The 21333-nt window shown below is 46.3% G+C and overlaps 1 protein-coding gene across 1 annotated transcript; it reads right to left on the minus strand.

Annotated features, from left to right (window-relative positions):
* Positions 1-496: 496 nt before the first annotated feature.
* tagapb (T cell activation RhoGTPase activating protein b) lies at positions 497-21145 on the minus strand. Its single transcript, XM_030345717.1, has 14 exons — positions 20868-21145; positions 15758-15843; positions 12821-12991; positions 10034-10204; positions 5826-5867; positions 5285-5369; positions 5125-5178; positions 4581-4650; positions 3985-4124; positions 3534-3695; positions 3166-3275; positions 2653-2839; positions 2264-2360; positions 497-2131 (listed from the first exon to the last, which is right to left on the minus strand). Exons 1-14 carry the CDS (start codon positions 20970-20972, stop codon positions 963-965), a joined length of 2649 nt encoding a protein of 882 aa, XP_030201577.1. The 5' UTR covers positions 20973-21145; the 3' UTR covers positions 497-962.
* Between the last annotated feature and the right edge of the window lie 188 nt (positions 21146-21333).

Consider the following 21333-nt stretch of genomic DNA (forward strand, 5'->3'; position numbering starts at 1 on the left):
CACTGGGATAATTCTGAAGTCTGATTGCCTAACAATAGTTCAATAAGTTGCAGGGGTAAGTGTAGGATGGGGGGATTTTAAGTGGAACACAGCCTTAAAATTCACAAAATAAAGTGCTCAGTTCCCAGTTGTATTAATGGATATCAAACGAGACTATCAACTGAACACAAAGGTCCACCGTCGCTACTCGCTATCGGTGGGTCAAAGCAACACAAAATCCAAATATTCATCCTAAATGAATCAATGTGCTCATAACCAGGATATCAAACATCCAAGAGTTGTAACTGGACACAGGGGCAAGCGGTGAACTGCTGAAAACGGTATTGATGTCAAAGTGGAAACCATAGACACCATGGCCTTACATCGACTTGTAAAATGACCATGTAGTAGCTAAAGTATTGTGTGTCCTATTGCAATATTTGTTTCAGTTGGTCACCTCTGTCTGCCACACTGAATTTGCACCCCTGGATAACTCCAAAAAGAATGAAACACTGTATACTGTTATAAAGGTGCTTTAATGTAGTGAAAGTGAGAATGATGTGAAGTTAAGATAACACAAAATGTACAAAAGAGATTGAATGATTGAACTAAGCACAGTTCTCAGAATCTCCTAGATTTACTACATGAAAAATAACAACAAATAGCATAGCAGAGAAGTGAAAGTGAAAATATTTAAGAAAAAATAATTTTGTGTTTATTTACATAGCTTTTCAACGACGGACTAGCAACCTCCAATAGCCTTTCTTTCTCTTAAATTGTAATTGTACTCTAAATCGTACTACAGTGAGCATCCAACCTTTAAAACGGTTGCACGTATGTGGAATACATTCCAGGTGAAAGAGGAAGTTGATAAAGGGGGAAACGGGAGAAGAAAATTGATCACAAAACAGGTCCTCAAATGTAGGACTCCTTGGCGTAGGAATACTCTTCAAATGTAAGACTACTTGGCGTAGGAGTACTCTTCAAATGTAGGACTCCTTGGCGTAGGAATACTCTTCGAAGGCGGGCTGGCTGCAGCTCTGCGCCGCCGCCAACAGGCGGGCCCGGTATGCCGACTCCGACGTGGCCCTCTGGCGGAAGGGCCGCCGGCGCTCCCCTGCCTCGTCCCGGACCTCCTCTGCCGCCGGGGCCGAGGGGAAGCAGTCTGCATACCGGTTGACCGGAGAGCTGGACAGGAAGTCGTCGCTCATGGAGGCCGGGCGTCGCGGCGCCCTCCAGACCTGCTCCCTCTGGGCGTCCTGCACCGTCAGCGGGGGGCGGTGTGGAGCAGTGGGCGGGCCGGCGCTCTGCACCGCCTGCTCGTAGGACGGGGGGTGGCAGGTTAGCTGGAAGACCTCAATGGCCGACAGGGGGCGTGGCCGGCGCAGGGACCCGGGCTGAGAGTCCTTGCGGAGCGTCCCGCAGGTGAAGGCCGTGTCTCTGGGAGCCTCGTGAGCGGCCTTCAGGCTGTTCTTGCGGAAGGAGAAGCCAGCCGCTTTCTTCAGCGTCTTCCCACAGTCCTTCCCGCCCAGCTTCATGGACTGAGTCCTGCGCTTCCCCTCTGAGTCCGGGACCGGGCCGCCGTCCGTCCTGGGTGTCGCACCCCACCGGGGCTGGCGGATTGAGGACCACTTGCGCTGGCACGTGGGGGACGGCGGCGGGGAGTTGCTGAAAACCGAGCCCTCCGATTGGTTTGAGGCGGCGCTCTCGATAGAGCCGGTGGAGGAGTGCAAGTCTTTCCACAAGGGGGCGACGCCTTCCACGAGTGCGGGAGCTGCTGGATCGGCGGGCGTCCGGATCGAGACCGAGTCATCGGAGATCTGCTTCTTCAGTGGGTGCTGCTCGTAGCCACCCCTGCTCTCCAGTGAGCAGTCGTCTTGGCTCCTCGCCAGGCCGCTCAGACCGGCCCTGGGGGTGGCCTCCCAAGGGGGGCGGAGGGCTTTGAGGATGGGCTCGGAGCAGCGGCGGTTGAAGGTGGGCTTGGCGAAGGCCTCGGAGGAGCAGGAAGGGAGGCTGGAAGCGGGGCTGGTGGTGAAGCAAGGCAGTGATCGGGACGAACCCGCCACGGAGCCCGCGCCCTCGGCCAGGTCCGCCTCCGCCTCCGGGTCGGTGCTGTCGTACGCAGAGTCGTGCAGCTGAGAGCTCAGGGCGTCTGTGGAAGGACGAGGGAGCCGGGTCAGGATTGAGATTCTGTTGTTGTGGTTACACGGTTAGGGTCATTTCTATAAAAAACGGGTTGGGGTTAACGGCGACTAGAATGTGTGCCGATGTCTCGTCAACGCACCAGAGTTGTCCTCTTCGGTGTCCCCCAGAGGACGAAGAACATTCTCTCCCAGCAGCTCGCAGCTGTGCTCAATGAGGTACTGCGTGAGCTCTGTCACCTGCAGGGCACAACGAGAGGGTTAGCATCTAGCATAGGAGTATCATAAATGCGACAAACGACAAAAACAATTGTGACACAAAAGTCAAATAACTAAATACCAAGAGCTAGGCCATCCGTATTTCGCAGAATGCAAGCGCAATATACAACACGTGTCGAAACTCGTGATTGTGAAACCACATTGAGGCTTCCGTCTGCGCTCCGACCGCAGAACTCAGAGCTCAGGGGGGCGACCCGTGGATCAAGCGCAGTCATATCCAGACAGTGGATCTTTGATCCTTTGCATTCTTTACCTTCTCTAGCCTCTCTTTCTGCTCCTCCAGAGGGGTGGCATTGAGCTGCAGCAGCGTGGGCGCGGTGCAGACGGCCAGGTTGTGGGCGTCCATCTTGTTGGTGTCGGACTGCTCCAGGACGTGGTGGAGAACGCTGAGCAGCTGCTGCAGGAGCAGCCGGTTGTGCACAGGGAGCTGGCCCAGAACCCTGGAGGGGGGAGGGAGGGAGGGAAGGGGTGAGGAGGGGGCAGAGGGTGAGCTTCAGTTTGGCTCCAAATTTCATGCGTGTATTTAGACGGAGGATGGTTCAAAAGCAGAAGTGTGCGTCGCGGAAATGCCGACGCAGAATCAGACAATGCTACTTCCTGCTTTTTTTTTTTTTTTTATTGCACACTTTTACGCCCATTCACACAAACATTCAGCAAGCCTTCAATCTAACCATGCGAGAGGCCCAAGGCATCGCAGCGCGTTCATCTCCATCAATCATTCAGATTGATCAGAGTGAATTGCCCAGCAGAGCCCTTTAGTCTTTACCTCTTGATCTGTGAAGACCTCTGTCGGCCCTCGTCCGCATCCAGAGCCTTCACCCAGGGGACATACAGGTCAGACACCAGCAGGCTTCCCGGCAGCTCCTTCAGAAAACACTGCGTTGGTGGGAAAAGGGAAAGGTCAAGCCAGCAGATTTAGCAAGCCCACCTTCTATGTAACGCATACTTAGAGACAAAACTACGACTGTTACGGACGTTGTAACCTCTGTGAAAGCAATCCCAGCGCTGAACCATTTATAAGACCTGATGACGTGGATATCGAAAACCACAAACGCACAGGGAATGCCTTGCGGCAGTACGGCGCAGAGAGATGTTAAACGAGGAGAAACGGAGCACAGAGGTGGGTGCACGTACCTTGAGCAGCGCCACCAGGAGCACCACGGGGAGCCCCTCAAGGTCAACCTCCTGGCCCGCGTCCAGCTGCTCCCGGAGCTCCCTGGTGACCCGGGTGTTGCCCGGCTTGCGGAAAACCCCCTCCGTGGATGGGGCCTTACTCCTCAGCAGCACCAGCATGTCCTGGAGGAGACAAAGGGATGACACTCAGAGTGTGCATGTGTGTTTCATGGCATGACAAGCGTGCAGAACAAACTTTGGATGAGTTTGATCCTTTTTTTTCTGAAGCATAAGGAAGGTACAGAGACAACATGGCGCGCTTGTGTGTGTGTGTGTGTGTGTGTGTGTGTGTGTGTGTGTGTGTGTGTGTGTGTGTGTGTGTGTGTGTGTGTGTGTGTGTGTGTGTGTGTGTGTGTGTGTGTGTGTGTGTGTGTGTGTGTGTCATGTCATGTCAGCATGACATCTGACTTACAGTGAGTGGCTTGGGAAGAGAGCATTTGTCTGGGCATATCTTGGACAGGGGCTGTCCAAACAGCTGGGCCCCAGAGTCCAGCTCCTGTCTGGACAAGCCCTTCATCACTCTGCGTATAATGTTCCATTTACCGGCATTTTCTGAAAAAAAAGAAAGAGAAAAAAAAGAGTTATTCGTTGTTACTTTGTGTGCGTGTTGAGAGATCCTTGTCTATATTGGCCCTTCTGTCTGGTTTGTATCTCTGTGTTCACTCGACATTCTGAAACCCTGTATTTTTGTGGGTATGTGCGTGTGCTTCGGTGTGTGCTTGACTGCAAAAGGCTCCAGTCGACGGCAAGATTGCGAGGGTAAAAAGAAGTGAGGAGAGAGAGATCAGAGACTAGAAGCCCGTAGAGAGTGAAAATTTGCTGAGGAAACTAGCACACCTCTCTCTTAATCAGTAGCACCGTTATCTTTTCAGACTTCCTGTGGCTGCTGGCCACAGGAAGTCTGAAAAGATAACTGTGCTATTAACAACACCTCTGGCCTCGCGCTCTGGCTTTTTTTAATGAAAGAAGGTGGGTCATTCATATCGGCAGGCAGCCTTTCAAGCTCACCGATTGGCTGGGTTAATCTGTCTTCCAGGATGGCGGGAGGCTTGCCCGGGGCGGGCTGTTTGAGGTCAGCCTGGAAACAGAAACAGGGAAACTGAATAAGGGGATGTTGTGGTGATGAACATGTGAGAGGAAAGTGTGTTGGCACACACACGAACACACACACACACACACACACACACACACACACACACACACACACACACACACACACACACACACACACATCATAGTAGCCTTCATGTCAATGGCTATGAAGGAGGTGAATGCAAAAGGAATAGGGCATGAAGGAAGGCTAAACCATTCACAGCCCCCTCCTTGCAGACACACATGAACTCATGACTGGTTAAATCAACCAAGTATTCAAAATACACCTGCTAGCTTGAACTGTGTGCCTCTTCAACCACCCTGACCAAAACCGCGAGCGGCCTGCCCAGGGTGGGTTTTTCTGGTGGGGCTTTGCAGTCTAGCTGCACGTACAGTTGAGGGTTGGTATTCCTCAGAAACAAACTCAGCGAATGTTGTTGTGTTGTTTTGCTGAACTTACCTCAGATTGAAACTCAATAAAAGGTTCCATGCCAACTCCTGTTAGAGTTTTATTCTGAAAAAACAAAGATAGAAAGATTGAGTTAGTGATCCTGTTGTGTGACTCCTTCCTTCCCATTAGCTGACAGAGAGACGTATCAATCCTCCGGAATGAGACTCACCGTGACGGTTCCACTCAACACCTTCATGAGTGCGTGTGGTGTTGGCGCGGTAACGCCAGACGTGGCTCTGGCCTCAATAATCTTCCTGCAATTCGAGACAGAAGGAAATTAATTCCCATGCTTCTTTTTACATTCATCACACAATGGTATGAATCCAAGCAGATTCTCCATTTGCTACTTGCAGGTGTCTGTGTATACAGTTTTAACATTAACTTAATTGGTAATATCACTACCCAAACTGCTTTTGGGCTATGATAGAATTCTATTTTTGTATACAAAAACCTAAAAAGTACAAAGTACTCGCAAACAGTAAAACGTACATAAAATGATGAGTTATAAAACACTCTATATCGAGCCTAGTAGTAATGGAAACATAACAGCATTATTCTTAAATTAGGTTGAAATGCCTCACGATTCTAAACCTCAGAGTGGTTCAGCTTCTGAACAGCAGTGGGTGACATCTCCATGGAGCGTCTCCACGTGGTTCTAACAGTGACACTGTTTCTATGTCCATTGTCAGTCAGTCAAACAGCCGTGGTACCTGTGCAGGGTGGCCCGCCAACGCTCCTTCACTCCCGGTGAGCTGCAGGAGAGAGCACCAGCATGTGGGGGTTGATGTGGGATGAGTTAATCCAGTACAAGAACGAGAACAAGAGAGAGACCCCGGGACGGAGAGAGAGAGCAAACCGACTCCCGACTGTTGCTTGACTGATCTGCCGCGGAGACGCCCTCTGGGGCCTTAACAAAGTTCAGACAAACACTGCGATAAGCGTCATGGCTGCCTAACAAGGTTTGAAACCCGCCCTGCCATGACATCAGACGCCCCCACTTCCTCTTGCCGACGCTGTAGCGAGCCCGCCGCGGCGTCGGCAAAGGAAAGTGTAGAGTTCCATCGCTACGGAAACACCAGCGTGACGCGGTGACACACTTTAAAGTTTCACCCACTGAGACCTCAGAGGGGAGAGTGGCTTCAGCTGAACTTTGTCAAATACTGTGTCCCCCACTCCACTCCACAAACACACACACACTCAAACCGATATTCTACATTTGTATCCACCCTAAGCCTGCTTAATCCCCTCACACAATGTTTCGTGTCGCTAGAACTGTCCCCACTGAATATCACGTTGATTAAGTTCAAAGTGTTTGTCTCGAGTGGCCACGCCTCACAACATGAAACCACTCAAGCTGCACAGCCAACCTCCTCAAACAAACATTTGTACATGTTTATAGTGCTCAATATGTACGGAAGAGGATTAGGGCCACACATGTAAAAAAAAATTAAGTTCTGACTTTATTCTCAGAATTCTGAGAAAAAAGTCAGAATTCTGACTTTAATCTCAGAATTCTGAGAATAAAGTCAGAATTCTGACATTAATCTCAGAATTCTGACATTAATCTCAGAATTCTGATTTTAATCTCAGAATTCTGAGAAAAAAGTCAGAATTCTGACTTTAAAGTCAGAACTACGGGTATCTGTGAGGACCAACCTCCGTGGGAGAGACACTTTGCTTTATGCAGTAGGAGGAAACCTATGGAAAGCCTGCTTTGAATTCTGAATACTGGACTTGGTTAGCTTAAATAGGCTATTAAGTGACCTTATAGCCTACTTGTAGTGGAGTATTTTTAACAGTGTGTGGAATACAGCTGATCACTTTCACTGGCTAAACAAAATGAATCCCGAACAGTTGAACCTCTGAATTGATCCTGAAAGCCTATGTCCTAGAATAATTCATTTGTATTCCGTTTTAGGCCATCTCACTAAAGGTCACTTAAATGTAGCCTATTTAAGCTCACCAAGTCCAGTATTCAGAATTCAAAGCATTTATTCACAAATCTATTTTTTTGACAAGCGGAGCCGACAGTCCTGTGCGAGTATGCAAATTAGCCATGTGTGCCAAACAGAAGATAGACGCAATGTATAGAACTGATTGTTGTGCATTGTTGTGGATATGTAGGCTGGTTAGTTGTGGTTGTTTGTGGTTTTAGTGAAACAGCTTTGCCTTGGAGTTGGAGAAGTTGGAGTGATTGTGTGAATGTGCGAGAGAGAGCACACCTGCCGTGGTGATGTTGGGCTTATTGTGGGCTTATATGTGGTATCTGTCTGATCGTATTAGCTGTAGATGGATGGTTAAATAATGTCACAAGATCGATCATACTGCAGGCTCTCATTTGCAAATGCACTGATTGTGTGCCCGTCTCCGATATGCTATATACCTGGCATAAGAACATATTCAGTTCATGTTCTTCTGAGTGTGCAAGAACGGTGCCAATTATTGTCGTGTTTGCATTGTAATGCACAACTTTGCCCCTCCCTGTTATAAAATAACGTGCATCCAAACAACTTTAGCCAATGCAGGCTCCTATTGCTTTACCAGTGTGTTTAACGTGTGTGCGTGTGTTGTCATGTAGGCTATAGATATAGATTGATTGTCTTAGCTAAGGGCTTGCTTGCATCCATGAAATATTGTAATGTTATGGCCGAGCTGGCTACGGCATATCGAGAACAATCTGGGGATGAGGGCATCCCCGAATATTGACGGGTATTTCGCACACTGCCATCTCAATATATAGCCTAACATATACAAATATATCCCTGTACTAGACACAAATGTATTTTCCACTAGCTAGTGATGGTCATTACATTGTAGTGAAACTAGTAAAGACAACACAGCTTTATGTTACGGCGAAACATGGAGGCACTGCAGCTCTAGTCTCGACAATGCGTTACTTTAGTCTGGTATTTCTCTTCACTGATTGGTTAGACAGCCTTCAAACTTAGTGGTCAAGCAAAGATGAGGGAGGGCTCGTTCAGCATACCTAATATCCGGAGTGAATAACTAATAGCCGGAGTGAATAACTAATAGCTGGAGTGAATGACTAATAGCCGCGGCTATTAGTCATTCAAAACCGTATTCCGTAACCGAATTCTTGCCAAACCGCACGGAATCCGTGCGGTTTTGCACTTTTACCGCGCCATTCTAGGGCCGGATTGTGGCCTTCTTGGCTTTCCATAGGTTTCCTCCTACTGCATAAAGCAAAGTGTCTCTCCCACGGAGGTTGGTCCTTACAGATACCCGTAGTTCTGACTTTAAAGTCAGAATTCTGACTTTTTTCTCAGAATTCTGAGATTAAAGTCAGAATTCTGAGATTAATGTCAGAATTCTGACTTTTTTCTCGGAATTCTGAGATTAATGTCAGAATTCTGACTTTTTATCTCAGAATTCTGAGATTAATGTCAGAATTCTGACATTAATCTCAGAATTCTGACTTTATTCTCAGAATTCTGAGATTAAAGTCAGAATTCTGACTTTTTTCTCAGAATTCTGAGAATAAAGTCAGAACTTAATTTTTTTTTTACATGTGTGGCCCTAATCCTCTTCCGTAAATATGTCTAGCACATTGCAACAAAAAGACAACAACAAAAGAAAATACGTAAAGGTTCCAAAACAAACCAAAAGTAAAATCAGGCTCGGGGACTTTTGGATTAGGGCGACATGACATGACATGGCATGAACATGGAGGCGGAGGTGAAAGACAATAACCCTTTATGGGAATAGGTATAATGAAAACCCTTGAGCATAAAGGCAGTGGGCCCACTGCTGTGTTTTTACTGTTACTTTAGTGAACAAAAGGGAAACGTGGGAGTGGGTGATTCACCCAAGGTTAATGCATACCCATTGTCATTCTGGAAAGTATTCACTGTTTCTTTGGTTCGACATCCTAAGGACCCTGGGAGAATGGGGGTGCTTTTCGAAGAACTCGTGATTGTTCTGAAGAGCTCTATTTTAAAACGCGGAATCCTTGGTTACTCCATACAATGAGAGATGGGGTTAAACTTTTTTTTTACTGTCCATTCCAGACTTCCTATTTCATAAGCAACAGTCTTGTGATGCCTCAAAGAGTATCTCCCACTTCTCTGTTCAAAAACAGGACCTTGATGTCTCTCTCTCTCTCTCTCTCTCTCTCTCTCTCTCTCTCTCTCTCTCTCTCTCTCTCTCTCTCTCTCTCTCTCTCTCTCTCTCTCTCTCTCTCTCTCTCTCTCTGTGAAACTGGTTTCAGGCTAGGGTAAACCATTGAGAGAAACCAGCCAGAGTAAGCTAGATCTCAAAGCATCTTTCCAAAAACATTCCCACCTCTCTCCTCGGGTCTCCCCCAAAACCTGAGACTAGCCTGCTGGCCTTAGTAAAGGTCTGTTTCTGGTCCTTGTGGATGACTCTGGGCCTGTGCGCTAAATGCCCAGGTGCGCAGACAGCCAGGTAGACAGACAGGTAGGCTGTCCAATCATTCATGATTGCCTGGTTTATTACAGGCCTATGACAGCAACAGATACCGGATTTCTTTCTTTTATTTGCCAGAGCATTTGATTTATTGATCGCTGTCTTGTTGAAGTGATGAAAAACGCTTCCAAGGTAAATTTGCTTACACTGGCTTTAACATTTTAACCAATTAGAGCGCAGGGAAGAGTTGGGATTGAAAGAGAGAGAGGGGCGGAGAGAGAGAGGGGGAGATAGAGATAGAGGGGGGGAGAGAGAGAGAGAGAGAGAGAGAAGGGCAGAGAGAGAGAGGTGGAGATAGAGATAGAGGGGGGGAGAGAGAGAGAGAGAGAGAGAGAGAGAGAGAGAGAGAGAGAGAGAGAGAGAGAGAGAGAGAGAGAGAGTGGGGCAGAGAGAGAGAGGGGGAGATAGAGATAGAGGGGGGGAGAGAGAGAGAGAGAGGGGGGAAGAGAGAGAGAGACAGAGAGATGCTCACCAGAAAGAGACGATGCAGTAAGTGGGCGCCCAGGCCAACACCAGAGTGACCCTGAGGTCCACATCCCCTCCAGCCTCTTCATCATCCTCGTCATCGTCATCATCGTCAAAGCTGTAGACCCAGATGTCTTCCAGCATCACCCTGTGCTTCAGACGGTAGCTGGCGCTTGACCTGCTCACACAAACACAGACACACACGTTTCCATGGAAGGACACAACAAAAGGTTTTTCAATTGCAGCCAGGGCGCCTGTGAGTGGAAAACCACAATATCCAAGACAGATTTTCCCCAATTCACAGAATTTTTCCTTCTTCCTCCCAAAACTCATTTTTATTAGTGTGGTGTGAATTTTTGCACATATTTTTTATATATTTATAATATTTAAAGACGAAATGTGAGTAGTTAAAATGTGCCGAAGTGTTTCCTGAGATCATCTGGATGGTGGAGTTAGGGTTTGCTGCTCTCGCTGCTCTTTCCTCGGGAGCTGCCGTTCTTTTCCCATCACGGCAGGCGACGGTTCTCCTTGTTGCTCATGAACTCAAACTCATTGGTCATTTTCAAATGTTTGCAAGATCCGGATGGTCTCACGAGGCCGGCGATGTGGGTCAATCCAATGCAAGCTAACTCTGCTTGGAGATTGACTTATGCGTAATACTATTTTCCAACTAAAGGCTGGTTTATACTACTCCGTAAAGTGCTGTACGTAGACACGGAGAGCCCTTTACGTCATCGGAGACCCTCTCCGTAGCTCTGCGTGCGCATCCAATATTTGTTAACTATCCATTGACGCAACGGAGACGGACGGAGACGGCAAGGGCTGTGATTCGTCCTCTATTAAATCATTTCCGGAATCACTTTGCACCTTATTTACTTTGTACCTTGTTCACTTTGCACATTAAGGACCAAATAAGATTTGAAATCTTTGGAAGATTTTTTACAATACTATTTACATATAGTAGTCAGCATATGAGATCGATCGGGCGAGGAATTGCATTGCGTATCCGACATCATGAGTAGCATACTTTGGCCTTAAGCACACTATTTATACCTGAAAGCCATCAGCGCCCTTAGCTTTATGATGAATTCACTGAAATACTAAAAGTAATTTCTATCATTAGAGTGTCAGATCTTTCGTTCATGACAAGAATCCCATCCCCTCCCTTCACGTGCCTAGTAAATCAATAGTAAACAATGTGCTCCAGAATCAAACTGCACAGACATTTTGGTTCCTGTAAATGATGTGCATTGTGCGTCCTGCTACCTTCACAAAGGAGCGTGGGGTGTGGATCCTAGCCAGGATACCCATAGGGTGGAATAACTCCAATATTAATAAAGGTTGAGAGGAATCTCATCCTCCTAGGGTTGAATGTAATCTTTTGGTATGTAGTCCGGCACCGTGGAAACACTTGATATGACCACCGGCTAACGCTAAGAAGAAGGACACAACAGCAAATGATGTTGTAATGGCTTCAGATTGTGCTGTCCTTTACTGATTGTCCTTTACTCCCTTGCTGATACCCCTGTCATCCACGTCTGATTATAAACCCCCGCTGGAGGGGGATGGAGGTCTCCAGGCACTGATGTTTCCATCGTTACACCTGTCTCCTGATGGTCAAACTAAATGTGTTCAAATAGATTACATTTATATTATATTGAAAGATGTGTTGAATGTTGGTTGAATATTGGTCAACTGGGGATCCTTTTGTGCTATTTATCAACTCAACTTCACAATATAAAACCTTTTCGAGCCCTAAACAACCTCAATCTACCTGATAGCCCTGTTAGACGCGCCCTTTGCCATGGGCTCCGGTCTCCTGAGGGAAATCACAGAATGCAGCTTGAAATAATTGGCCTTTGTTGGTATAATTTGTAAAAGAAAAACAGTTGTCTAGGTACGTCCGGGAAAAGGCCTGATTGGGAAGGTTTATTGGCTGAGTGAGATGGATATTAATATATGTATAATATATTCATATTTTCCTGACTTGATATTCTGTAGGTGGAGGTTGAGTGGATACATGCCTCTGATATGTTATTGTTATTTCACGTTTTAGATCTTTTTGTCCATCACTTTAAATTAAAGCAAATGTGACTGAGAAAACTCAAGGAGAGGGAACCTCAATCTCAAATTGCTATTAGCTGCCCTGCTGTGTTGTAGCAGACAGATTATATGTGTTGATCTGTATTGGGGATTACCAGAATACTCTCTCTGTCTATTGGAAGAGTAAGATTTACTGTTTGTAAACAGCTTCACAAACTGCTGAACAATGGGACAACCCATGGTTTTTCAGCATAAAGTCCCCTAGATAACCCACGTCGTTGACCTGACTTCCTGTTTGGCACTATGTTGTTAAAGTTGTGTTCAAGAAATGAAGATGTGCAAAGTAATAACCTGCCCTAATGAGTCATTTAGAGCTGTTATTGTGTCATCAAATTATCATCATCTTAACAGTAATGAACGAAAGGTTGTGAACTATGGTCCAACTATTCTTGGCTTTAACTTCTCAATCGGGGGTTTCTGAGATAAAACGTTTTGGTGCTTTCCTCTTTGAAACGTTTTGCAACATCATCCCTCCCTGAGGTTTCAACCGTTTTCGCTTCTCACGTCCCGAGGCCAACTTCCTTGAAAACGCTAGAGACTACATTACTCCTACAAATTGTTGGGGAGGGGGCAAGCATAGCAAGTGTTTGCAGGACACTTAGATTTTGTTATCCAGACTTTAGGCCTGTGCATGAAATTACGAATTTATAACTAACTTGAATTTCAGTTTGTTATAAATCCACACACTCACTTCAGCTTAGCGAAGACGAGTACGTCGTTGAAGAGGAACAGGTGTCTCTCCTTGGTCTGGTTGCCCTCAGTGACCTGGACGAGCTGGTCCAGCAGCAGCTCCCCGTTCTCACTGCTGAGGCCCAGGACAAAGGGACACTGGTCCAGGCTTGACCAGCAGGACGCCTCCTCCCTGGCAGGCGGAGGGAGGGGGGGAGGGATTTGGGTGCGTGCGTGTGTGTGTGTGTGTGTGTGTGTGTGTGTGTGTGTGTGTGTGTGTGTGTGTGTGTGTGTGTGTGTGTGTGTGTGTGTGTGTGTGTGTGTGTGTGTGTGTGTGTGTGTGTGTGTGTGACACAGTTATAGTTTGTGTTCACTGAGAGAGATTGTTTGTGTGTTTGTGTGTGTGTGTGTGTGTGTTTCACACCCAAGCCAGTTGAGGTACAGTTTATGTTTGAAACCTTTCCCCAGCTGTTTGCACAGAACCTGGCCATAGCCATACGGCACAGCACTCCACACAACTCAAAGCTGATCAGAAAAACCTGATTGTTACACAGAGCCCTCTGGAAGTCGTGCTTGGAAACAGTTTGTAACAGGGCATCCATACTTGGCAGGTGATTGGATGAACCATCTGCCTATCATCAACATATCACGTAGATCGCGTGGTTCCTCAAAGGATTCTTTTGTCCATTGTTTGACCACAAGTGCAAAACTTGAAGCCTGGCAAAAGGAATTCCTGCATGATCATGATCTGGAGGATAGCTCTGCCTCGCATGGTAAGGCTAAATAATAATGTTCAATTCAAACCAATGTATGATGTTAACCAACCATGGAAAGTGCTTTGGATTGTGTGATCTAATTGTGTTATCACCTTGTTTTAACACAGACCGGCCTCATCTCTCCTTTGTAACTGTAAAAAAAATAACCTTAATACAGATACTACTACATATGTCCTTCAAGTCCCCAGTTCTTATAGTGCTCCATGTTGAAATGTGGGAACTGAAGGGGAACAACACATTTCGGTGTCACACCCACAAGTAGTAGTAGTAACCGCTCCCACTTTTCAATAATAAACCAAGAAAATGTTGTTCCAATCAGTTGTGTGATCGCATAGCTAATTATTTCACACTCATTCTTCAGTTATAGGAAACCTGCGGTTTTGGGCAAAGGTCATGTCTGTGTGATTTGCATGTGCATTCTGGATATTGGATCTATCAGTTTGATCACCTCTTGACATACTCAAAATGGTCAATAAACAAGAAATGCATAATTGGATTCAATACACGCACCATCACACACACAATCTCACACACCCACACACACGAGACGCTGAATCTCTCTTTCTGTTGTGTAGGAATCATGCACATACACGTAAACACACACACACACACACACACACACACACACACATTACACGGATATGTGCGTAGCCACAGAAACAACCTCAAGAGAAAGTACAATGGGGGTGGGGGGGGGAAACAGCCCAGGGGTGGGAGTGTTAGAGTGGGGGGGAGCTGTGACGTTTCCCTCGGTCTGGCCCCTCCTCTCTAGCGCCAATAAGTTCCGTACCAACGCTTCGGAACTTATTGGAGGCGTTGTTGACGAGAAATACTGCCAACAAAATATTGTGGCTTCTATAAATTTTTAGAGCTAAAACGTCATACATAATATTAAAGTCGTACAATGTTGTATGTTTACGTTACTCTTTATCATTAGAGCGATTATGCAGATGTACACAGCAGCAATTTCATGATGGTCCATATTCCGTCAAGTGTGCAACCTCAACCAACACACTGTGGGACTGAAAAATAACAAATTAAGGAACTCATTCAAATGAAGAGTGGAAAGTTGGGGAAGTTCTGTTTATGTCGCTTGTTCTGCATTTTCTTTGATCACCTGATTCTTGGTGTTTCTTGTTTGATTACATTCATCTGTAGCTATGAACCAAAACCAAATATATAAAGTTCCAATGACATGCTTATTCTTACATTTGAGGTTTTAATCTGTTTAAATTAAAAAAAGTATACATTGATATCACCTTCTCATTCAAACCAACCAGCAACTAGACAACAAAATTAGCATTAACCCTTTAAGTTTAACCATTAAATCCATTTTGTGTTAAGATTTTTTAGTTAATTGTCTACTGAACTTGTATACTATTGTATACTCTAGTTTAAATATCGATCCTGAAGCCAACTTGTTATTTTAATGAGACTAATGCAGGTAACTGTTCCAAACTGTTCCCTTCACATGGAACTCATCTTTTAGTAAAGTATGTCAAACAGCTGTTCTTCAGCAGCGTTTGAACCGACCTCAGAGTTTTCGGCCATCTGTTTGGGGGATTTAGCGGCAGGTGATTTGAATCCGACGTGCTGTAAAATCCCCCTCTAGCGACTTCACCCAGTAGAAGGTCTAGGGGACTTTACAGATCCCACTCTGCAGTACACGTGAGTGGGCTAGGCAAACCACACACTGCAGCATAATCTCACTGACCGAAAAACAATCGACCTTAGACAGCCCAGGATGAATCAAATGTCAGACGGAAATAACATCTTTAGCTGTTCTGTTTTATACACGTGGCAGGGGGCGTTTTAGGCTTGAGAACCATTCTGTTCAGATAGTTTCAATGAGTCGATGGCTTAAGGTTTAAAGGGTAGGGTACAGATTAATTTAAGAATAATTTAGCCAAATATGATTCTCTTTAAATCCCGAGGGCTATCAACAAATCACAGTGAGTGAATCTTATAAGACTTTCCAGGTTTCTCAATGTGCTGCCTCCTGTATGCTGGTGATAGTATTACAGAGCACGGAAACATAAAAACAACAAAGTCATTTAGTAGGAGGTTTTATATTGTAAATCATGATAGCCAAGCAAAACGTTAGCTGCAACATATGACCTTTGCAAAAATGCACCAATAGAAACGCGGACATGGACAGATACTGATCAGAAGCCAGCACAGACCTGATTGGAGACCAGGGCATTCCCAGGGCCCTCTCGAAGGCCAGGGCAGGCGCGGAGCGTCGTCTGTGAGCCAGGGTTCGAAGGTGCTGTAGAATTCACGAAAAACATTAACATACTGCATTTATTAATCGTATGCAGACTAGCACTCTTCTTAGAATAACAGCCACGTTGAGTTCATCTAACTGGTGCTCGTTTTTAAATACAAAGTTAGCTAGCTATGACGCACACAAAACCTTTTTTTTTACTAAATAACTGAATAAGGTTGTGGACAAAAATATAAATTATTCTCTTCAATGAGTTTCCGATAAAGGAAGCAATCATAGCTAGAGGGCATGTCACCCATGAAATTGTGCGCCGAGAGCATAAGTTTGAATATGAGGGCAAAAGAAAAACCATCCCCGTCTTTTGTTGTTGATCGCTCAATCCATGAAAAGCACATCAGCACTCCATTATGGTGAATTCAGGCCACTCGTAATGTAGCCTCAACAGATTATTGTTGATGCCACTGGACTCTTGATTGGTCCACGCGAGACTAGACCACCCAGAATTAGGTTACGAGGGAAGACAGAACAAGATGAGCGGAAACAGGAACAACACAATCGCCCTGCAATTTTGGTGTCTCATAAACTGAAAGGCAGATTATTGTGAATCCTGCTGGAAACCGTATCTCTCTGCATCGGGTGCTCCACTCTGGAAGCTTCCAGCTCAGCAGAAAACTGATATTGACTCATCGTTAGAGCTGACAGGAATGCCATCTCCAAGTATCTGGCTGACAGCATCACTACAGGACAATATACTGTAGGCCTGCACAGCTACACAATATATGCTTTTGTGTAGCAGCTGGCTTTTGAACGAGAGGTTTTTGTGACAGATTGGAATGTACTCCGTTGACTACACAGTACTGGCTAATGGAGTCGATACATTAGTATTCAAGTTCTGTGGCTGTTTGATTCACATTTACATTTAAATGAAGGGCATTTAGCAGATGATGTATCTGCATGCATCTATACGTTGAGAGGGAAGATGAATGTTTAGTTTTGCATTGCAGAACAGCAAGTGACAGCTGTGAGTAGGATTTTGTTTAAAAACAATTCATAACCCTTTGTTTGTGAGCAAAGCAATAAGTATGTTATTATTGTAATGCTGGTGAATCCAGCATGTCTGAGGTGCTGGAGGCATCCAATCGAAACGTTCTCTGAATGTTCACGTCAAGTAGCAATGTAAAAGCCTTGTTCTGAGTATGAATATGAAGCAGTCCTGTTCTATGAAATATGAAACATAAAATATGTTTCATATTTTATGGAACACGTATATCAAGAAACAGGGGGCTGAATATGAAACAGCTCCCTGGCATCCCGACGTCAGAATGGATATTTTTCCAAAGAACCCTTCAAGCTATTTGAAGGTTAGCTCGGGACTTGGTGTCATAATTAGCACAAATAATTGCATATTTGAGAGGAAGTTTTGATGGCCTGTAAAAAAAAAAAAATAGAAACTAAACATTGCATTTGACGCAGTATGCCCTAAGGGCTTTATGCTGAGGGCCTTATCCTGAGGGCCTTATCCTGAGGGACTAATCCTGAGGGCCTTATCCTGAGGGCCTTATCCTGAGGGACTAATCCTGAGGGCCTTATCCTGAGGGCCTTATCCTGAGGGCCTAGTCCTGAGGGCCTTGTCCTGAGGGCCTAGTCCTGAGGGCCTAGTCCTGAGGGCCTAGTCCTGAGGGCCTAGTCCTGAGGGCCTAGTCCTGAGGGCCTAGTCCTGAGGGCATGGCTGGCGCTCGGCATAGGCGACCTACGCGATCGCTTAGGGCGGCAAATGTGTTGGGGGTGCTCTCTGGTGGCGCCCTTAATTAATTAATTAAAATATACGAAACAAGCGAAATAAAACCAAACATGTTCCCAGATGGAACGGAGAAGGGAGGGGGTGGGGGATTAATTGTTAGGGCGCACTGAAACCCTCACCGTAGTACGCTGCCAGGTGCTAGGTGTAACATTCAGTGGTGCACCTAACACCTGGAACAGAGTTTACATGCACAATATAATGTTGACTGTGGTCCGTCTCAGGGCTCCAGACTGCGACTAAATGGTTGCAACTTGCGCCCAAAATGTTGTTGTTTTTTACACACTAAACGGGGAAGAGGCACGTCAACAAATCCGGAATCTGTAGCAGGCCAATGAGTTTGAGAAGGAAGGGGATTGCAACTGTTAGTGGCTAATGTGTGGAGGGGGAGGGTCCTAGAGATTAATTATCGAGCACGCGTAAACATCTCTGTGAGCAAACTATTGACTCGTTCTTCGGACCTGCGGCTAGTGTGCCAGTGCCAGAGTCCTGCACGGGTCTTTTTTTGCAAACCCGCCCCCGCCTGTACCCGCAATTCTTAAAACCGCAGCCGACCTGTGTTCCCAGAGTAGCGCGAATTACATTCCGCACCCAACCCTCCCCGCTATAAATTCATATTGACGGAAAATTAGACACATTGAATGGAACGCCGGGAATAACACTATAGCCGCGTTTACATGGCACATCTGATCCGCATAGATTTCTATGCGGCATAGATCTGTTCCTAAAATGTGTTCCGAATGTACTGTATACATGGCAGTAACAAAAGTGTCCGTTATGTCTCTCGCGCACACCTGACACATCTCTGGACCGGCGGCGACATAATAGATGTCTTATCACTATCGGGGATTTTAAATTAGATTTTAATGAAAGCACAGCAGGAGAGAGCTTTTCTCTGCCTGCTCCTTCAATTAAGAAGGAGCAGCACAGCGCAGCAACGTCAATTTCTCGTCAGATCTTTATATTTACCCTAAGCTCCGTCGCAAACAAGAGGAATTTGGATGCGAGTCCGCAGCCAAGACTGGTGGAGGAGAGAGTGGTCTTACGGGAATTTAGTGACCAGGAATCCTCGAAGGTCCAATTGCGCACTACTGCAGATGCCATCTCTCTAAGTTAAGAAGTATTTTAACGTTCAGCCTGCAAAAGTACCAGTAGTAGCCTACTCATTTACAGTTATTTCGGACGCGCGCGGACACGTCATTAATAAACGCCCATGTCCCGTCGCTAAGCAACCGGACACGCTTACCGGACTACTTTTACGGAGTGATAACAAAGACGTGAATCAGGCAATAAATCCACTTTCCTTGACAGCGGTGAAGTTCGGTGTGCTTAAAAGTACCGACGGAGCTCAGTGGACCAATGGCGAACTACTGCGGCTGCTCTAAGTTTAACCCCAATCTATTCGGAATAAGTGTATACATGGCGATTAAAACGGACTACACCACCTCTTCTATTCGGCATAGAATCTATGCCGAACAGATAATTGTATTCCGAATGAGGCGTATACATGATCATTTTCTGTTCCGCATAGAAATCTCTGCGGAACAGATGTGTCCATGTAAACGCGGCTTATGTGGTGTTTGGCCTGGTGCTTTAGATTGCTGTGCAAAAAAAGCACATCATCCAATGTGGACGGTTTTAGTTGACTCCGCTCCTGAATAATTTATCCAGCACCTGAAGTGTCGCTCGCAATCGCAAAACCAGCAGCAACCGAACCCGGTCAGGACTTCATGTGCCATAAAGGGCTTTTCACACGGGAGGCGTTTGTCGCGCCTGCTGCAATCTCAATGGAGAGTCGAGCGGGCAGAGAGGATGCGCAGCGTCCTGTCAAGCGGCACGACAAGCCGGTGTGAGTACCAGATCGACTCGGCTGCCAGAGCGACTCGGGATCCTAGATGCGCAATAATGACGCACTTCCTGTAAAGGCTGTCCTTTAAATGCGCATGCACGTTTCATTCATTCCCATGTTATTCCCAAGTATTAACGATCTCCTTTTGTTTTCTAATCTATGAATAATAATCAAATGCACAAATTATTGTTGCCTATACTTGGGTTATAAAGAAGAATCGGTTAACTCCATTCACTGAACGGGGCGATCCACTTTATTTCCAGCGCTCCCAACACAGAGTCAAAACAGCGACCCACACGCCGACACTTCCGTTCTGCTCCTTCAGAATAAGAGTCCCTTACAGGAACAGGGTTACATATGCATTCATCAGTGCTTTTAGACCTGTTTCCAATGGCTTTCTTTGTACAATACAGTGGAAAAAAAAAGAGAAAATCACATTGGCATGTTGATTTACAGTGTGTGCCCCTTAAATTTCTGGTTGTGCCCCTAAAATGTTCAGTAAGGGGCCACAGTGATCCTAATGAAAGGTTAGCCTGGAGCCCTGTGTCTGGAACGTCATGTTGTTCAATGCTGCTGCCTACCTTGTTCTGGGCCCCCTTTAAAAACTGAAATTGTGTCTTAATGAGTTTTTTGTGGTTAAGTACGAGTCTAATAAATTCAATTCCATTATATTTAAACGTAATAAATTTGTTTTTCCTGGAATCTGTGAGACTTGACAGAAGTGACACCACTCCTCTACCGGTCTGAACCGACACAGTCAGACTCAATCAGCCCTAATTTGGATCAGAACAACTGCATGCCATCGTTAATGCTTTCTCACGCTGTTATGTCATTCATGTGGGCCCACCACAAGAATAGAGCCAATGTTTTTGTTATCTGTCTGCCTCTTCTCTCCCTCCACACAAAAGTCGGTCATGGCTGGTGATCACCACGTCCTCCCTAATGGGTTGTTGGCTAGGTCAGACGTGTGAAGCCAGGCCACAGTAGTGTGCGTGTGTGTGTGTGTGGGGGGGGGGGGGGGGGGTGCTCCCATTGGCCCCTAATGGGAAGTCTTTGTTGAATAACTGGTTGAGTCAGAGGATGGAAAGCTGTGGTTATTTGTTTTAAATTCACCAGGCAGGTAGAATATGGATAACTTCAAAGGAGATGGATTTACATCAATTACAGTTCGATATTTAACAAATATGTTATATTAACTTGATCTACTAACCCTACAATTAACCAATCAACGTTTTACTTAATATTACACATTTTAAATTGTATGCGACATATACGAATATATATTTTTTTCTATCTATGACAATATAAATACTAAGTTGGAATGATAAAAAATGACATTGTATCAGAGAGCCATCAGAGCGATCCTAGTCCCGAGTGATTCTGCCGCGCCTCGGGCAAGCGAGCCGCTCCCTCACTCACCGGTCGGAGGGACACCGCCGAGTCGTCGTAGCTCCCCCTCCGCATGGTCGCTGCCGCCGCCACCGCACCGTGGCGCCAAGCCCCCTCGCCACACGCCGTATCCATGGTCACCGTGGCCCCAGGTACGACTCGGGACCCGCTAGACGTGATGAACCGAAGAAGCCCACCCGACGGAGACTGCAGACCCCCTTCTCTCTGGGGGCGCCGGAGCTGCCTCTCGCTGCCTCTCGCTGCCTCTCGCTGCGCCCTGGTTCCCTGCTCTGGTCAGGGGCGGGAGGCTCGTCAAATGGGACCACCACACAGCTCCCAGCCCTGCCAGCCTTTGGGTGGAGAGGACTGCCAACGAGGGGGGGGACGTGGCTCGCCCGGTGGGGGTCAGAGGTTTGGGACGTGCGGGACGGGTTGTTCATCCTGCCGCTAATGAGGAGGAGGGGGGGGGTCCGGATAATGAGTGGGGCTGGCAGAG

The sequence above is a fragment of the Gadus morhua genome, chromosome 21, assembly GCF_902167405.1.
Source record: "Gadus morhua chromosome 21, gadMor3.0, whole genome shotgun sequence".
Lineage (NCBI taxonomy): Eukaryota > Metazoa > Chordata > Actinopteri > Gadiformes > Gadidae > Gadus > Gadus morhua.